The 17,800-nt window shown below is 39.9% G+C and overlaps 1 protein-coding gene across 1 annotated transcript; it reads left to right on the forward strand.

Annotated features, from left to right (window-relative positions):
• Nucleotides 1–49: 49 nt before the first annotated feature.
• Nucleotides 50–15,329, forward strand: TFB2M (transcription factor B2, mitochondrial). The gene is made up of 8 exons (XM_048484800.1): nucleotides 50–444; nucleotides 4,295–4,383; nucleotides 4,594–4,747; nucleotides 5,928–6,076; nucleotides 6,847–6,936; nucleotides 8,532–8,594; nucleotides 9,308–9,459; nucleotides 14,194–15,329. Exons 1-8 carry the CDS (start codon nucleotides 141–143, stop codon nucleotides 14,378–14,380), a joined length of 1,188 nt encoding a protein of 395 aa, XP_048340757.1. The 5' UTR covers nucleotides 50–140; the 3' UTR covers nucleotides 14,381–15,329.
• Nucleotides 15,330–17,800: the final 2,471 nt, after the last annotated feature.

Raw genomic sequence — 17,800 nt, forward strand, 5'->3', positions numbered from 1 at the left:
CAACCATTCGCCCTGAGTAAAACGGAAACGGAAGTTGATGCCAAAGTCCTCACATTAAAGTATACCGGGTGCGTGCACTCTGCAAGGTCATCCTCTCCTACACGTGCAGGCGGTGAGGGCTGGTGTGCGCTACTAGAAGTATGTTGGGTCCGGCGGCCGGGATGGCGGTGACCCAGCCTGGTGTGTCGCCGGCTTTTTCGTCCGTCTGGCGGTGCGCGGTGCGAGGCCTGGCGGGGCAAAGCGAGAAGGGTCTCTTTCCTCTGAGGGTCCCGGAGGCAGGGGAAGCAGCCCGGGCGATCCTGGAGAACCCTCGGGCAGCTTCCCCACTGAGAAGGTTCATCGCCTGCCCCGACCTGGCGCGTACTGTGGTCTCACGGCTGGGTAACAGCCAAGACGCGGAGTCCACTGGCCGGCGGCCGGCGGCCGTGCTGGAATGCGAGCCAGGTGAGAGGGTCACTCACTTCTCTAATCGCGGGGTTGCTACCCCTTGATGTTGGTGCTACTCCCCCACCTCTCCAGAGTGTTTAATCAAGAGTTGCTATCCCTTGATGCTGGAGTTACTGAGGTGCGGGAACAGGCGCTCTATTCAGGGAGGGTTTAATAATAATAACGGTTCGTTATTATTTGCTTAAAATATTATATCCTGGTTTTCCACCTAATCAGGGCCCCCAAGGCAGCGAACGGTTAATTAAAAAACAACAACCCGCTGTTAAAACGATACATGCATCACAATCGATCAATATTTATTAATACATTCATGGATCAGCATAAATCACAGCAGAGTTCAAAATGGGAAAAAGTGTGTGTGTGTATATATATAATTAAAATTAACTCTCACACATAAATTAACTTGTAGTTTGAGGGAAATAAGTTGAGTAAAATAATAAACAAGGTTATTAATTTTTTTTTACAATAGATAACTACAAATTTAAACTGTAATGATTGGAGAGTTTTACAAACTGTTGCACAGAACTTTGTAGTACATGCCAAAATTAGTGGTGTTTCATCATTAAATAGCATACAAGCATAAACTGTGTCTGACCGACTGGGATATTTATTAAGCAAAGGAAGAATAAATTTAGAGCAAATCTCTTGATATAAATGGCAACAAAGTAAAACATGTGCTATAATCTCATTCTCCCCTGAATCACTGGGACATAGCCTGTCTTTGAAACCTTTTTTATATTGCCCATCCAAAACTCCAGAGCATAGTTCTTGACACCTGGCAAGGGAGAAAACTTTCCTATGACTAAAAATCTCCAAATGGGAAAGATAAGTAGACAGGAAGGCTAGTGATCTCTTTGAGTCTGCCTACTGCTCTGTATCTCTGACATTTTGTTTTAAAACTTGTTTTGTCTGCTCATGCCTCATTTCCAAGACAACGAGGAGAGAACCCCAAGCTCACCAGCTTAATCTTGACTGCTTTTGCGATATAGATTCATAACTGTCCCAAAGAATCAAGGGAATTAGGCCTTGAAGTCTGAAATTTAACTTTAGCCAAAGGTTAATAGAGGCAAGGCACACTGTAGTCTTGACTTTTACCATGCCCATCTCCAAACACAAATATGCATTTAAAACAGCAGGGTAGTTGAAGGGCTGCTCTCACAAATTTCAATTGTACCTGCTCCAGAAGACTAAAACAGGAAGGTGGTGGCCCAATCATGGTTCTGCATAGAAGATGAGCCTGAAATCATTTAAGCATAATTGGGATATATTCGTTTAAGGGGAGCTAGAATATATTAATTATAGGCAGATTTTTGTCCAACATCAACTATGTAGTCCTAGTGGGCTTTTCTCGAGCCAGAGACTTGCAAAATACTTAAAGCAGGCCACTGCTCTATCTTGTGGCTGTTTACACTATATCTGGGGTTTAGATCTCCTACCAAAAGACATAATTTTTGCGTTTTGGTAATTTACTGCTAGATTATCTTCACTATAATGTTGAACCAGTGCCTTTAGTGCTCTTTTAATTCTTACTGGGGTCCTAGATAAAATTGCTTACAATAATACAGAGCTCCTATGATCTGCTAATTTAGGAGGGTATGTCGCTTATTCGCTTAAGCATCTGACTATATGGGTTGTAGTGGGTTTTCCGAGCTGTGTGGCCATGGTTTGGTGGATCTTGTTCCTACCGTTTCACCTGCATCTGGGCTGGCATCTTCAGAGGTGTATCACAGAGGGAAGTCTATAACTGTGTAACAGACTTCCCTCTATGATACACCTCTGAAGATGCCAGCCACAGATGCAGGCAAACAGTTAGGAATAAGATCCACCAGACACGGCCACACAGCCCTGAAAACCCACCACAGCCAGTTGAATCCGGCCATGAAAGCCTTCGACTATAATCTGACTATATTGTTGATATGAAAATATACATTTGAAAAATGAAAAGCGATGGGGCCAGAAAAGAACTTTGTTTGACTCCTTTTATGGTTTTAATTACTATCATAAGATGCCCTTGCCTATTGCACCAAATCTTAAGGGGGTGTTAATATGTAGGGTGTAGATTAGATAGAGAAGCCTGCAATCCATTGATGTTTCTTCTAGTTTTCCCCATAATTTTGATGTGGAAATGGGAGTCAAAGGCTGCCTTCAATATGCAGGCACCATAAACTGAGCTTTTAGATTATGAGTATTTTTCAATTCAGTGCTGTAAGGTGAAGCAGTGATCTATAGTGACTTTTCCTCCCCTAAAGTCAATCTGTTCTCCTGCAATTATATCTTTCTGCTCGAGCCAGCTGTTAAATTTATTAAATAAGTACCTGGCATAAAATTTACTCCTCCACCCCACCCGCTCGAGCAGGGGCCAGCCTGCTCTAGCCTCCAGCAAGTCCTGCATGCACCACTGTGTGTGCCAGCCCTGTGAGTATCTCTGCCTGTCTTCATCTCCCCGCCCCGGAGACAGTAGCTGCTAGGAGCACAGGCCCGCCAGCCCAGTCCTCCCTGCTCACCGCGGTGCGCGCATGTTCTCAGTGGCCCAGGCCAGCCTAGATGTGTATGTGTGTGTGTGGGAGGGTGATTTTCCACCCCCCACATGATGAACTCTGTGTGTGCGTGCCCACAGAGAGGGCTCCGAGTGCCACCTCTGGCACCGGTGCCATAGGTTCGCCATCACTGCTTTAGGCTGATCCTGCACTGAGCAAAGTGTTGGCCTAGATGACCTGAAAGACCCTTTCCAACTCTGTGATTCTATGATTTTACTAAAAAGTTTGAGGAACAGGGAGAGAGTAGCAGCGTCTGCAAACAGAATGGGAGCAGTACAAGGCACAAAATCTATGGTTCTATTATTCTAAAAGGGATTAAAATAGTACTTTTTTGTTTAAAATTGAGAAACTGCCTATGGAAACCTGGTATTTTAAAGGAACTTCCTCATTAGCAAACTCAGACCTTTGTGGAGTACAGCAGAGGAAAACTGCTTTAATTGCAGGATTACATCCTGATTGCATGCTTTTGTATGTTCAGATTCTCTTTGGTTTGGATTTTAGGAACCATCAGTGCCCTCTGCTGATGTTTACAGATCTTTTTTCCTGTTTCCCTACTTCCAGTAGTGCCATTTGACTCCAGAAAAGTTGATGTCCATCGTTGTGGGATCTGCATGGACTAACAACCACTTGAGTTGGGAAAGTATAATAAAAAGGGATCAAAGGCTGATTCCGCATGGGCCAAAAACAGCAGTGTGAAAATAGTGTGAAAATGGTGTAAAAAAGGTTTAAAATGGTGTAAAAGGATTTATACTGTTTTCACACCGTTTTCACACCACTGTTTTTGGCCCATGCGGAAACAGCCATAGTCACTCTTTTCATCAGCAGATAGGAAAGGGAGATTTTGGTTCCTTCCCTTTCCCACTGTAGCTTGCTAACTTGCATGATAGTCTGCCTCCCTCCCTCAATTCAGGAATCCATTTATCTGAGACAGGAAGGAGTCACTGGCAGTGGGAAAACAAAAGAGCTGCATTCAATTTGCTGAAACATCATGGAATCCAACCCACTATATTAAATTTGGCTTGCTTTTAAAGAAGTTTCTGAACTTCTGTATATGTAGGTGCTCAGTAAGTATAAGAAAAATACAAGGAAGTGGAGTTTCTGAAATTGTACTCAATTTAATGCAGTTCATTTGTATTTGTTTGTACAGAGATATAAAGTCCAGTAGTGCAGCCATATGAACAGTTTTGTATACATATGTTTTACTTATGATAATTTAGGTGCTCTTTGATTTTATTTACATTGAACTGTATGAAGCTCTGCTGTTAACTAAGCTATTTTCAGAGTAAAGTATTAAATGCTTATTTTTGTAGGTCCTGGACTCTTGACTCGAACACTACTCAATGCTGGATCCCAAGTGATAGCGCTAGAGAGCAATAACGCCTTTCTTCCTGATCTGGAGGTACTTTTTAATTATTTAAATGAACAATGGAGTTATGAGCATTTGTACTTAAATATAAGGTACCAGAATGTCTGCTTAAAGGATCTTCATTGAAAGGCTGGAAAGACTGCTTTGGTGAGATAGTTTTGGTTCAAATAAACAATACTGGATTGATTAATAGTTGGCATAGTGACCAGATGCTCATCTAACCTTCTAATTGTTCACTTTTAGGCTCTGAAGAAGAAATTAAATGGACAACTGGAAGTGGTGCATTGTGACTTCTTCAGATTGGACCCTATTGGTGTTGGAACAATGAGGCCTCCTATCATGTATTCTGAGAGACTTTTTGAGAATTTGGGCATCCTGCCTGTTCCTTGGACAGCAGGTACACAGTAATTTTTAAGTTTTTGTGAAAGAAGAGGCAAACTACTTCTGCTTATCTGTTGCCTGGAATTATACCATGGGTGGGGTCACCTTGAATTGGTTGCAACTTAATGGCACATTCTGCTTCATATTGTGGCTGAACAGTTGAGAACAATTTTATTTTAATTCTTTGTTTTGTATCAGATTCTCCATTTGGCTGACTCAAAACATATTTCGTTCGGATGTATGTTTGAACTGTGGTTCTCAAACTGTGCGTCAGAATCCAAAAGTGTGTCATGACTGTCTTATGGGTTGTGAGACAGGGAGGGAAGAGAGAAAAGCACAGGTTAAAGAATAGACTGTATAGTAAATGTGAGTTTCCCTCTGCTTAATATGTAAAATGGTGTAGTAGTGAAAGTGTTGGACTAGGATCTTGGACTTATGTTCAAATCCCTATTCTGCCATTGAAGCTTGCTGAGGGATATTGGGCCTGTCTCAGAATCTCAGCTTAACCTACCTTACTGGATTGTTTTTAGGCATACATGGAAAAGGGGAGAATATTTTAAGCCACTTTGGGACCCCATTGGGGAGAAAAGTGGAGTATAAATGAAGTAAATTGATAAATAAATAATGCTGCATATTTATAAATACTAAAGTGAAATTCTTGTGTTTTGCATGGGGGGGGGGAAGTATTTTGAAATTACTTTGCAAGTGGATCTCCAAAATTCTATCAAATTTTGAAGTAGTTATCTGTTTTAAAAGTTTGAGAATCTCTCATGTAGAACAATAAAACAGTGAAACAGCAATCATAAAATACTACCAGTTAAGGCTCTCTTTCAGTTCATCAAAAGCCCTTGGAAGAATATCTTCATGGCTCTCCAAAAAACACTAATGGGATTAAATTTGCCTCTCGAGGGGGAAAGTTCTGTGAATTTGGGGAAGGAGCTGACCATGTTCCTATTTACCTAACATATGAAGGAAGACATATAGAGAACAGATTCTTGGTGGAGGATCTTAATAGTAAGAGAGTCATATTCTGAAGTCATTGTTAATGGAGAGGAAGGTATTTTAGGAAAGCTGCAGATTATGTTGTTCCTTTCTTTAAAACCAAATTCAGTATCAAGGTCATTTGCAATATTAGGGTTACTGAAATAATACAGAGCATGTTGTAATGTTTGAATCTTTGTGCATTTTCAAAACAGATATTCCTCTAAAAGTGGTTGGAATTGTCCCACAGAGAAGGGAAAGGAACCTCCTCTGGAAGCTACTTTATGCTTTATATGAACGTAGTTCTGTATATAAATATGGAAGAATAGAATTGAACCTATTTGTCAGTGAAAAAGAGTACAAGGTAACTTAAGTACAAAATCTTCTAAATAGTCTAAGTTTTTAAAATTTCGTCATTTACCTAATAGTATGTTATTTTTAATATAATATGCTGGGATGATACTAACTTTTTATGCTTATCTTTAACTTGGAAGTTGAATCTGTGTCTTATCCTTTTGATAGATTATTCAGATAGACCACGCAAATAGTTTAAAGATTATTGCAACCTGTATTTTGCCTGTCAGAACAATTTATAAGGAAAGTTGCTGAGTCTATTGGGGAGCCTTATTCTAGATGCCTCTGGACACCGCAGGGAACTGGACTATATTGACTGTAAAGTATAGAAAGATACATCAAAAATCATAAAATAATATACTCACTACTACCAAGAAGTTGTGGAGTATAGCATCTCTCATTTGAAGGGTTTACCTTTATTGAGCAGATTAGCAAGTGTAAACTTTTGAAAACTGCAGCTTTGTAACAACAACATTCTGTAAGAATAGGAAACAGTAGTAGAGAAATTGTAGAATTGAATTGGAAAGTGTAAGTTCATGCCATTAGGGAATAATGTAAATAGGCTATCTCTGTGATATCATATAATTTCTTTTGGTATTGCTTCTGATAAGACAATCTAAGCTATATTTGTGTTATGATACAAGTTTGCAACTTTTTGCCTTGGTCAAGCTTTTGTATTTCTTTTCATGTTAAAATCTGTTAATGTAGTTACCTGTTTGTTTGTTCAGACAAATGCGTTTGTTGTGTAAACTGCAATTGCTTTTTTTATGTCTTTGTGAGACTCTTGTTGCAAAGCCTGGAGATCCAAGAATTTATCAAACCCTAAGCGTACTTTGGCAAACTGCCTGTGATGTTCAGCTTCTGCACATGGTAAATGTTTATTTATTTTAAATCAGATCGTAATAGAAATGTACTGATCCTGCATTAAATTATTTGTTAATTTGCTGTTGAACATGTTAATGTCCAAAAACTGTCCTACTGACCAAAAGAAAGATGCATAAAATCAGATAATAAATCATTTGGACCATATTCACATGAGTGAACACGAGATGTTGATGAATCAATACCCCTCCTCCTTCCACTTCCATGGTATCTAAGCAGAAAGCTACCAGACAAGGAAGGATGTTAACACAGGAAGAGCCCTGCTAGTCCAACATCCTGTTTCATGGAGTAGCCAATCAAAAAAGCACAGAGGCCAACTTTTTTTTCCTGATTGCCTCTTGCCACTAGTATCACAGCACTTTCACGAAGCACTTCCTCCCCTCCAATACACAAGAGAGAGCTGGCACAAAAGGCTGCCAGAAAGAAGTCTTCTTTTAGTATGAGGTATTTTCTGGAATTAGTCTCTTGAGTTTTATGGGGTGTTGTTTTGGAGTGGTCCCTGACCTGGTGGGGCGGGGAAGGGGGCCTTTTCAGACATGTGTGAAAACTGCCTCTGGTGGAAGACTCTTAAAACCCTTGTTTTTGCGTAGAGCATTTTATACCCTCTCCTTTTAGTTTAATAAGCTTTTTTCCCCATTGTGAATCAACCAACTGTTTCCTGGGAATCAACAGAACTGGATGATTAAAATTTTAGACTGGACTCCAAAGAACTTAAAAATGTATTTTTGAGTGATATGGGGCTGTTGTCCTTCTTGCAGCACCCTGAAAAAACATAGATCAAAGTTTGGGTCCTTCAGTATCAACATTTAGCAAAGTGTGGCTGGAAAATTGGCTGACTCACTGGTCATTAGTAGAAAATCTTTGCTTTATAGATGCTAGTGTACCTCTCTGGTTTTAGAAATATGTTATTTTAGTTACTATTATTTTGGATCATGTGCAAAAATTGTTTGTTACAGTTTAAAGCCTTTGGGGCAGGAGTGTTCTGGATTAAAGGGTCAGATGTCCATTTGCAGTCTGACTTTTAGCAAGTTGATACCAAAGTCAGTTCCTCTGAATTCAGTAGGACACAGTTCCAAGTAACCACACTTGAGATTGCAGCCTTGACTACAAGAAAATGGGGCTAAGCCTCTGAGGTTCTTTGTATTTCTTGTATTTCAAAGTTTCAACTGTAATTTATATATTCGGAATCTTTGGCTGGTTCTTAGGGCTTAAATAGCACCTGTTTAGCAAATTAAGGTTGACAGTGGTTGCAGAAGAATTTATCAAGATTGATTGACAGTTGCTTTAGTCTATTTGGTATGAAAAAATATGATGCAGCATCCTTGCAGAAGGTCTAATTGGCGAGTGCCTATTTGGAAGGCTGCTTGAAAACCATATGTGTGCTTGTCAAGTTCCAGATAATTAACATAAATGTAGTAAATAGAGGATATCCTTACTCACACAGAAAATAGAGCAACATATAGAGTGTGCTGGCTGAATTCAGTGACTGAGGCACGCCCCCTCCCCCATCTAGGGCTTAGTCATGTTGATGACCTCAATTTTAAAAAATCATTATGTTCTGTTTTTTATTCACTTCCTTTTAGGAGCCTTGGTCTTCATTTTTAACTAATTCAAGAAATGGTGGACTTTCCATACCAAAGAGCGTGGTAAGCCTTGACCTCTTCGATTTTGATGCAAATGCATTAGTAATACTTAGATTCAATATGTTTTCATAAGAAACACTCATAAAAGCAAAGGTGTGAATCCAGCCTAAAGAGCCTTCCTACAATTTAAGTGGAGGGTTAGGGTAGGATTAGAATTCTTATGTTTGAGGAAAGTGTGCTGATTCATGAAATGTACTTCACTGGCTCTGCTGAAAATATGCAGACGTGTTATTTTGTGCTGATCAATTGGAGTGTAAAAGCACAATACTACCATTTAGAGACTGAATGATCTGTCACATTTCATTTGGGTTAACTAGCTAGTAGGAGGCAGTGGACCAAAGCATGAACTTAAAACACTGACTTAATGAGAACAATCGAGACAATGCAGAAATCCTAGTTACTGATATGTGGCCCACAAAATGCTTTTTGTATGTTATAAATCCAAGTTGCAGAACTTCTTGTTGCTATACACACATACCTCATAACAATGTGTAATCTACACCGTCCAAACAAGTCTTAATGATACCAGACCTATATACACTTCAGAGAAAAAAATGTTCTGTCAGTGAAGTAATTCTGTATACTATATTCAGTTTCTTAATAAAAGGTAATTTTTAAAAAAGTTCTTCATGTTCAACTTTTGGACAGGAGTATTAGCTGAAATATGTACAAAATGCAATTTTAATAAAATACTCTTTTTTTGGTTTTATATACAGCTGCTGCAGAATGACCACTTATGCTTAGTACGAATGACACCTCGAAAGAATTTATTTACAGGCAGCTTGATAACCACAAACTCAAGCATATTTATTCTGATGGTAAAACAATGTCTTGCTAAAAGCAGTACGAAATTAGTAGACAAATTGAAGTAAGTACATGTCCAATTCACCAATTCGACAAAAACTGTAGCAAAGAATTCAGAACATAGCAAGTTTTGTAAATCTGAACAATGTAAAGTGTTTTGAAATGAAAGATGTTTGCTTTCCTGTGTAGCATTGGCAGTGTGGCTACAGTTTGTTAAATCAGGTAGCTGAGTGGCTGAGTATGGAAATGCAGTAGCTGGGATTCAAGAACTTCTGTAGGCACACCCAAAGGCATGAGCACACCCAGTAGAGGAGCTTTGCTTTTGTTCTCTTTAAACAGTATACCAAATAAAAATCAACTTTCAGTGTCTGTTTTAAAAATAGATAGCTGTGTTACTTAGGGAGCAGATGTCTCAAAAACACATAACTATAGCCCCTTTAAACACATATGGTTCAGTTCTTATTCCAGACTACTGTCATAGTGAGATCATTTTGCTTTGATCAGCAATAACTATGCTTATCAAATCATTTGAAACTCCATTTCCAGCCAAAAAGCATGGGAGGCTGCTGCTTCAGAAGCATAAATGTCTCTTCAAAGACAGAGGCAAAATTGAGTCAGCTGGGCTGGGAGACAGAGCTGAGGATAGAGTTGCTGGCCAGTTTGTTGCTGAGTGAGGAAGGTCTGTTTGCCTGCGGATGATTACTGAATTCTGCTGTTGGTGTGGCTGTTGAGATGTGAGAGCTGTGAGCCTTTGAATTGCAAGGCTCCTGCTTGCCAGAGGCAAAATTGGATCAATTAGGCCAGGAGACAGAGCTGCTGGCCAGTTGAGTGTTTGTTTTACTGTTCCCAAACTGCTGGGAAGGATTAGCTGAAGATGCTGTGTGAGAACAGTGTGTGAGAGAGAATGGTGCTGGAAGCCTGCTGGAAGCGGTTGTTGTTCTCTGTGCTACGTTGTCTAGTTTGTTGCTGAGTGAGGATATTCTGTTTACCTGGGGCTGATTGCTGGCCCCGTCTTCTGCTCTTAGTGTGGCTGTTGAGAGGTGGGGGCAGTGAGCCTTTGAATTGCAAGACTCCTGCTTGCCAAAGGGGTGAGCTGAATGGCATGAGTTAAAGGGCTCTTTGGCCTGTGGCCCTTAGCCTGGGGCAGTATAATTAGTTCAGATTGCTGCAGTTTTCATTTTTGGCATAGGTAGACATTTGGTCAGGTGTGAAAGTTAGAAGGCCAGCAGGCATTTGTGGAGGAGTTTCATGGGAGATGTGTATGGGGAATGCCTGGAGTTCTGCTTCAGTACCTATTTAAGGACTACTAAACATGGATGGTGATGGTGTTGCTGGAGTCACTGGCAACAGCTGTGGTATGTTTGTTTTCTTGCCAGAGGGTGTGGGTAGCTACACTTGCAGTAAGTGCAGGTTGGCTGCCCTCTTGGAAGAGAAGGTCCGGCAACTTGAAGTGCAGGTATCAGCTCTTCAGCACCTTAGGAAGCATGAGGATTTCTTTGACAGGGTAGAGCAGACTGTCCTGGATGAGGAACAGAAAGAGGATGTTTCTGAGGAGGAGGGCAGTTCTCAAACACAGGAGGTAGACATTTTTAAAAATATGGCATGTAGAAGTTGAAGGACAAGGGGTTGTTCTGTGAGTTTAAAGCTACAAAATCGATTTGAAGTTTTTTCCCTTGTTTGTGATAACGAGGAACAGGCCCATGAGCAATACAGTCAGTCCTCAGAATGTGTGGGTGACCTTGAAAAATTAATTACAAGGAATGGCCCCAGAGGAGACATGTGGTGGTGGTGGTTCTCACTGATGAGAACAAAAGCAGTGATTTGGAGGCCTTTCAAGATGTCTCGAGAAGTGTGCTGTCTTCCTGGGGTGAAAACCCATAATGTAGTAGAGAGACTGACAAGACTCATCAAGCCCTCTGACCATTATCCCTTCCTTTTGGTCCATGTGGGAACCAGTGACACTGCAAGACATAGCTTTTAGGATATCACAAAGGATTACGAGGCTCTGGGTAGAAAGCTGAAGGACTTTGATGCACAAGTTATCATTTCATCTCTTGTCCTAGTTGAAGAACACCTCCCAATGAGGGAGAGAAGAATAATGAAGGTGAACAACTGGCTTTGCAGATGGTGCTGCTAAGAATGTTTTAGCTTCTTGGACCGTGGTCTGTGGTTTCATGCAGACGAACTTCTGGCAAGGGGTGGGTTGCACCTCATGTCAGTTGGCAGAAACACTTTTGCTGGAAGGCTTACAAACCTGATCAGAAGGGCTTTAAACTGAGTTATATGAGGGAAGGAGACAGTATTCTTGAGGGCAGAGGTTCCTCAAGTGCTGGACATAATACTTTGAATGTTATAGAGAGAACTGAGCAAATAGTTCAAAAATGCACCAGTAGGAGAGGAAACCCCCCCCCCCCTTAAATAAGCAGTTAGGGAGAATAACTTAGATGTTTTTATACTAATGCACAGAGTGTTGGAAATAAACAAGACAAATCTAAACTCTTAACACAACAAAGCCAATATGATATAATAGGTATCGCTGAAATCTGGTGGGATGAGTCTCATGATTGGAATGTAATAATTGAGGGGTATAAACTATTTCAGGCAAATAGACCAAGTAGGAAAGGGAAAGGAAATAGCATTGTATGCCAGGGATGATTATACGTGTGAGAAGGTCCATGACTGAAATCCTGGAAGCCAGGTTGAAAGCATCGTGATAAAAAATAAAAGTAAGAGAAACAACAGTGATGTCATTGTGGAGGTCTATTACAGATCCCCAAGCCAGACTGAAGATTTGGATGATGCCTTCCTGGAACAAATGACCAAACTTTCAGATAGGAGAGATGTAGTAGTAATGGGAGATTTCAATTATCTGATATTTGTTGGAAGTCAAACTCTGCCAAGACTATAAGGTCCAGCAAATTCCTCACATGGTTTGTAGACAATTTCACTGTCCAGAAAGTGGAAGAAGCAACAAGGGAATCAGCTATTCTGGAATCCTAACCAGTAGTGACAACCTAGTTAATGGCATGAATGGGGTAGGATCCTTAGGTGGGAGTGACCATGTTCTCCTGGAATTTGTTATACAGAAGAAAGGGGAAACTAAGCATAGTCAGACACACATTCTGGACTAAGAAAGCTAATTTCAGCAAAGTCAGGCAACTACTGGGTATGATCCTGTACTGAAAGAGAAGGAAGTACTTAATGGATGGGAGTTTCTTAAAAATGAAATATTGAAAATGCTATTTCAAACAGTTCCAATGAGGAGGAAAAACTGGAGGTGTCTAAAGAAACCAGGATAGATGTCTGAAGGACTTTCAACTGAACTAATATTTTAAAAGTACACGTACAAGAAATAGAAATAATAAAAAAAGAATTTAAACAAATAGCCAGTATGTGTAGGGAGAAAGTCAGAAAAACTAAAGTGCAGAATGAGTTCAGGATTGCTAGAGAAGTTAAAAACAATTAAAAGGGCTCTTTTGGTTATTTCCACAGCAAAAGGAAAAACAAGGAAATAGTAGGATCACTGTGTGGAGAAGATGGTAAAATGCTAACCAGGTATAGAGAGAAGGCAAAACTACTAAACACCTTCTTTATCTTGGGCTTTTTTCAAAAGGAAAACAGTTCTCAGCCTGGGAAAAATGGAGCAAATGATGCAGTAGGGGAAATTCTACACAGCATAGATAAACAGGCAGCCTGACATCAATACCAGGAAAGATTATAGAGCAGATCATTAAACAGACACTTAGTAAACACTTAGAAGGGAATGCTGTGGTCACTGAAGGTCAACATGGATTTCTCAAAAACAAGTCATTCCAGACTAATTTTATCTCATTTTTGATAGACAAGCTTGATAGATGAAGGGAATTCTGTGGATGTAGCATACTTTTTTAGTACGGCCTTTGACAAAGTCCCCCATGAGATTCTGGCAAAAAAAAAACCCCTAGAAAAATGTGGGCTTGACAATGGTACTGTAAGGTAGATTTGTAATTGGTTGACCTGCCAAACCCAGATGGTGCTCACCAATGACTTCTTTTCATCCTGGAGACTAGTGGAGTGCTCCGGAATTCTGTCCTGGGCCCAGTGCTATTCAATATTTTTATGAATGGCTTGGATGATAGAATACAGGGCGTATTAATCAAATTTGCAGATAACATCAAATTAGGAGAGGTAGCTATACCCCAAAAGACAGGGTCAGAATTCAAAATGACCTTGATAGATTAGAGAGCTGGGGCGAAACTAACAAAATGAATTTTAACAGGGAGAAATGTAAGGTACTACACTTAGACAGAAAAAAATGAAATGCACAGATATAAGATGGGGGACACCTGGCTTGATAACAGCACATGCAAAAGGGATCTGGGAATCTTAATTGACCACAAAATGATTATGAGTCAACAGTGTGATATAGCAGCTAAGAAAGCCGATGTGATTCTGTGTTGCAGCAACAGGAGCACAGTCTCTAGATCAAGGGAAATAATAGTACCACTCTATTCTGCATTGATCAGATCTCATCTAGAATACTATGTCCAGTTCTGGGCACCTCAGTTCAAGAATGATATTGACAAGCTAGAGCATGTCCAGAGGAGGTATAAGATCTGGAATCTATGCCTCCTGTGAGGAGATAAAACTTTTTTAAAAAGGTACCATGAATATTTTGGTTTTTCTGACTAGTAACTGTTTTCATTGCTTGTAATAAGAGTATATGCAGTGGTTGTTTCAAGAGCTGCTGGATGTTCTCAGAGGAGTATTATTCTTAACTGTTCAAGTGTAACTGATTTTTTCCCCCAATGTCTTTCAGTTTGTGGAGTTCCAACAGTGGGAAGAATCTGTTGAGACAGCTAGAGATACCAGAACACGTTACAACAGGCAGTTTATACCCAGAAGAGTACAAACGCCTTTTTGAGGCTATGGAACAATCTAATGAATTTGACCAAAGCTGGCTTTATGATGATTCCTTGGAAAACAGTAGGGGTGTAATTTTTTGAAATGAAGCCTGCATACTTCAGAAGGAATCTTTGTGACTTTCAACATGATGCAAAAGAAAAAAACAACAACCTGGAATTTCTTTAGCAACAAATATGATTTCTGTGCAGATAGGAGTGACACCTCTTGGAAAATCAGAGGCTCTTCAGATGCAAGCAAGTGCAATCCTTTGTAGTTTGAAGTTGGCATTTTCTGTGTTACAATGAAAAAATCCTTGGTTGTCAGAATGCCTGTTACGGGCGGAACTTTGCGTTGTATGTGACTTGCATTTGGAGAACAGGGCAAGTACAGTATGGCCTACAGAGAGAGTAACTGTAATATGTTAGATACTCTGTGGACTTGCTATATGCAACTCCCATTTTAAGTAAGATGTTGCCTTAATAGCACTGAGCAAAAGGAGCTGGACTTGGAAGAGTCCAACTGTGCATTTTCAGTTTAAAGACTTGTTACACTAAAAATGGTAGGTTTGTAAAAATTCTGTCTTTTTAAGAAAAAATGATTGCACCTTATAGAAATGGAGTGACTTCACACGTGACAGTTTTTCTTTCTGTTCCTTCCCACTACTGCCCTGTATATCCTTGAAAAGCCATTCATAAGGTTTATGGGTCTACAGGGTAGAGTGTGGGAGATGGCACAGAAAGCATGAATGCATGAATGTATGAGGCATACAGGTGAGAGTGTGACGTGGTGATTTCTTGCCTCGTTCTGGCTGCTGTCCTGTTTCATATCCCTCATTCCTGAGGATCCTTCAACACTCAGGAGTGGTATTTCATGTGGAGGGACCACAAAACCACATTGTTTGAAGTTCTATGGGGTCCAACCCTGTTGAACGCGTAGTGGCAATAGTGTCTCTGAGCAAGCTTTGAACTACTGTGACAGTTCCTCATTTTTTCCTTTTGTGTAAATACTGTATTTGTGTTAATTTTTTTAATTAAAAAAAGTGAAATAGAATTCTGTGTCAATCTAAGGGGTACAGCTATAGAAGAGATATGATACTTAGGCATTTTTAGGCCACTTTCCTCCCAAAGAATACAAAGCAACCTACAAAAAGGGGAGAAAATTACAAAAGCAAATAGACAAAACAAATAAATATGAGCTGAGTGTTGTCCACCAACATGATTATTGCAAGACCCAGGCTGCGACCACTGGGCCAAGAACCCTTGTGGTTGTTGTTGTTCACTTCACGTAAAAGGGCTTGTACCTTCACATACCTACACTAGCTAAATACCTGCTAGGAGAAGAAAAAAAAAGGGGGGGGGTTTAAGATGATGCTAAGCTGCTGCCCACTTGCTACTAGCAAGCCAGCATTTTTCTCAGTATCTTCCTATCTGTCCAGATTCTGAGTGGCTTTAGCTGCCAAAACTGGGTTTGATCCTGTTTTTTTGCTCAATTAAGAGCATAGCTTTTGTCCAGTGTACCAAAAAAAAGATACATATCAATTTTGAAGCTACCACCAGCAGTTAAAATTGACAAACAGCTATTTGACTGAAGAAGGCTCTATGCTTAGCTGACTGAAGTGTAGGATCCTACTCCCTGTCTTGTTAGGGATGTTGTTTAAGCTGCTGAAGTTAAGTACTGAAGCCAGAGAAAGATTGGGGTGGGGAATGGAGGAAAAGAGTTCATACAGATTAACTCTTGTCAATCACGCATCTAATAACCAATCTTGCAGGAAAGCCGAATGTAGGTATTTAGCAATTTTGGTAAAATAGGGTCTCCTGGGCGTGTGTATATGTTGCGTAATAAAGTAAAGAACTTTTGGATGGTGAAATATAATTACTGGAAGGCAAAATAGCCCTTGGAATTTTGCTAGTAATAATTATTACAACATTATATAAATGAAATTAAGACAATATTATTTAAACAACAACATTTAAACAAAATTAAGACAGGCGTTTGCAGAGGTACGTCATGGTGAGATGCGTTTCTTTATGATACAAACTCATTTTACTGTGACTTTCCTGTGAAGATGTCAGCTGTAGATATGTGTGAAATATTAGCAGCAAAAACTACCAGGCTAAAGCACAGAGTCCAGAAAACCCACAAAGCCAAAAATTAGGACACTTGTATCATGCCTTTCAATGGTATTTTGAAGGTGGCATCCACCATAAAAATGTCTTCAGCAAAATAATTATATGGTAAAGGATGCCACGACCCTCAGTTTACAAGATCTGAGCAAGGGTTTTTACGATAGGATGTTTTGGAGGACACTGATTCATAGGTATACCACAGAAGCAACTTGGTAGCACTTAATGGACACAGAGGTGCAATCTCCAATTCATAACATCAAATGACAGCTGTGGTCTAGAATAATGGATTTTTGTTAAAGGAAAGGTCTGGTTAACTTTACCACTTCAAAGAACCTACACTTCTCGTACAAACTGGGAAATTTTGCACCGCAGAAGAATGTGCAACAGGATATGCCAATGTGTGGCCATTTTAGCACTGTTAATAGAGAGGGAGGCATTAATGCACACTGCTAGGCCATACAAGAAGTAGTTTTGTGATGGCATAAAAACACTGGAGTTTGTGAACATGAACAGCGTGGGTAAAAAAAGTAGTTAATCCTCATAGTTGCTGAGAATGTCTGAAACTCTTCTGGGAGTTCTTCGCACTTAGAAAATAAGGTTTGGATTAATCTTGTAAATCAAATAGTGTGTTAGACTTCTGAATTGTTTGTCACATTTGTGATACAGTGGGATATACATTTTCTAAAGTGCTAAGTTGCATCCAGTTTGTGGTACAACCCCTCCCCACAGTAAAAAGCCATTTTAATTTTATGGACAAGCTGCTTTAAAAATGTTGGTGATTGACTGTTACATTATTTAATGCATAAATAGTTTCATTTTGAAAGTGGGGAGTCATATTGCATGACAAGGTAGAATCAATTACCTCTAGCAGACTACTCTAAGCAATATGATCATGTCTGCATACTAGATGTCATACTGCTAAACTGCAGAAGAATATGGTACAGAATTCTTTACTTAATTATCAGTGGAGGCTAGATAAGAATTTAAAATAGTGTACTGATCAGTTAGGGGTCTTTATTAATGAAGACTTGTAGATAATGAAATGGAGAAATAGAGATTGAAAGCAGTTCTTGAAGCTTTTGTAAGTCGTCCTTACAGAAACTTTTTCATTAAAGCTCAGAGCTATGTTCATCAGTGCTGGTTTACTTAGAAGAAGAGTTTGGATTTAAACCCCACCTTTCTCAACTGTCTCAAATGGCTTACAATCACCTTCCCTTCTCCTTCCTACCACAGATAACTTGTGAAGTAGGTGGAGCTGAGTGTTCTGAGAGAACTGTGGCTAGCCCAAGAACACCCAGAAGGCTTCATGTGTAGGAGTGGGGAATCAAACCCGGTCCACCAGATTAGAGCCTACCACTCTTAACCACTATATCATACTGGCTGAAGAAGACTTAC

Source organism: Sphaerodactylus townsendi, linkage group LG01 (assembly GCF_021028975.2).
Source record: "Sphaerodactylus townsendi isolate TG3544 linkage group LG01, MPM_Stown_v2.3, whole genome shotgun sequence".
In the NCBI taxonomy this organism is placed as follows: Eukaryota; Metazoa; Chordata; class Lepidosauria; order Squamata; family Sphaerodactylidae; genus Sphaerodactylus; species Sphaerodactylus townsendi.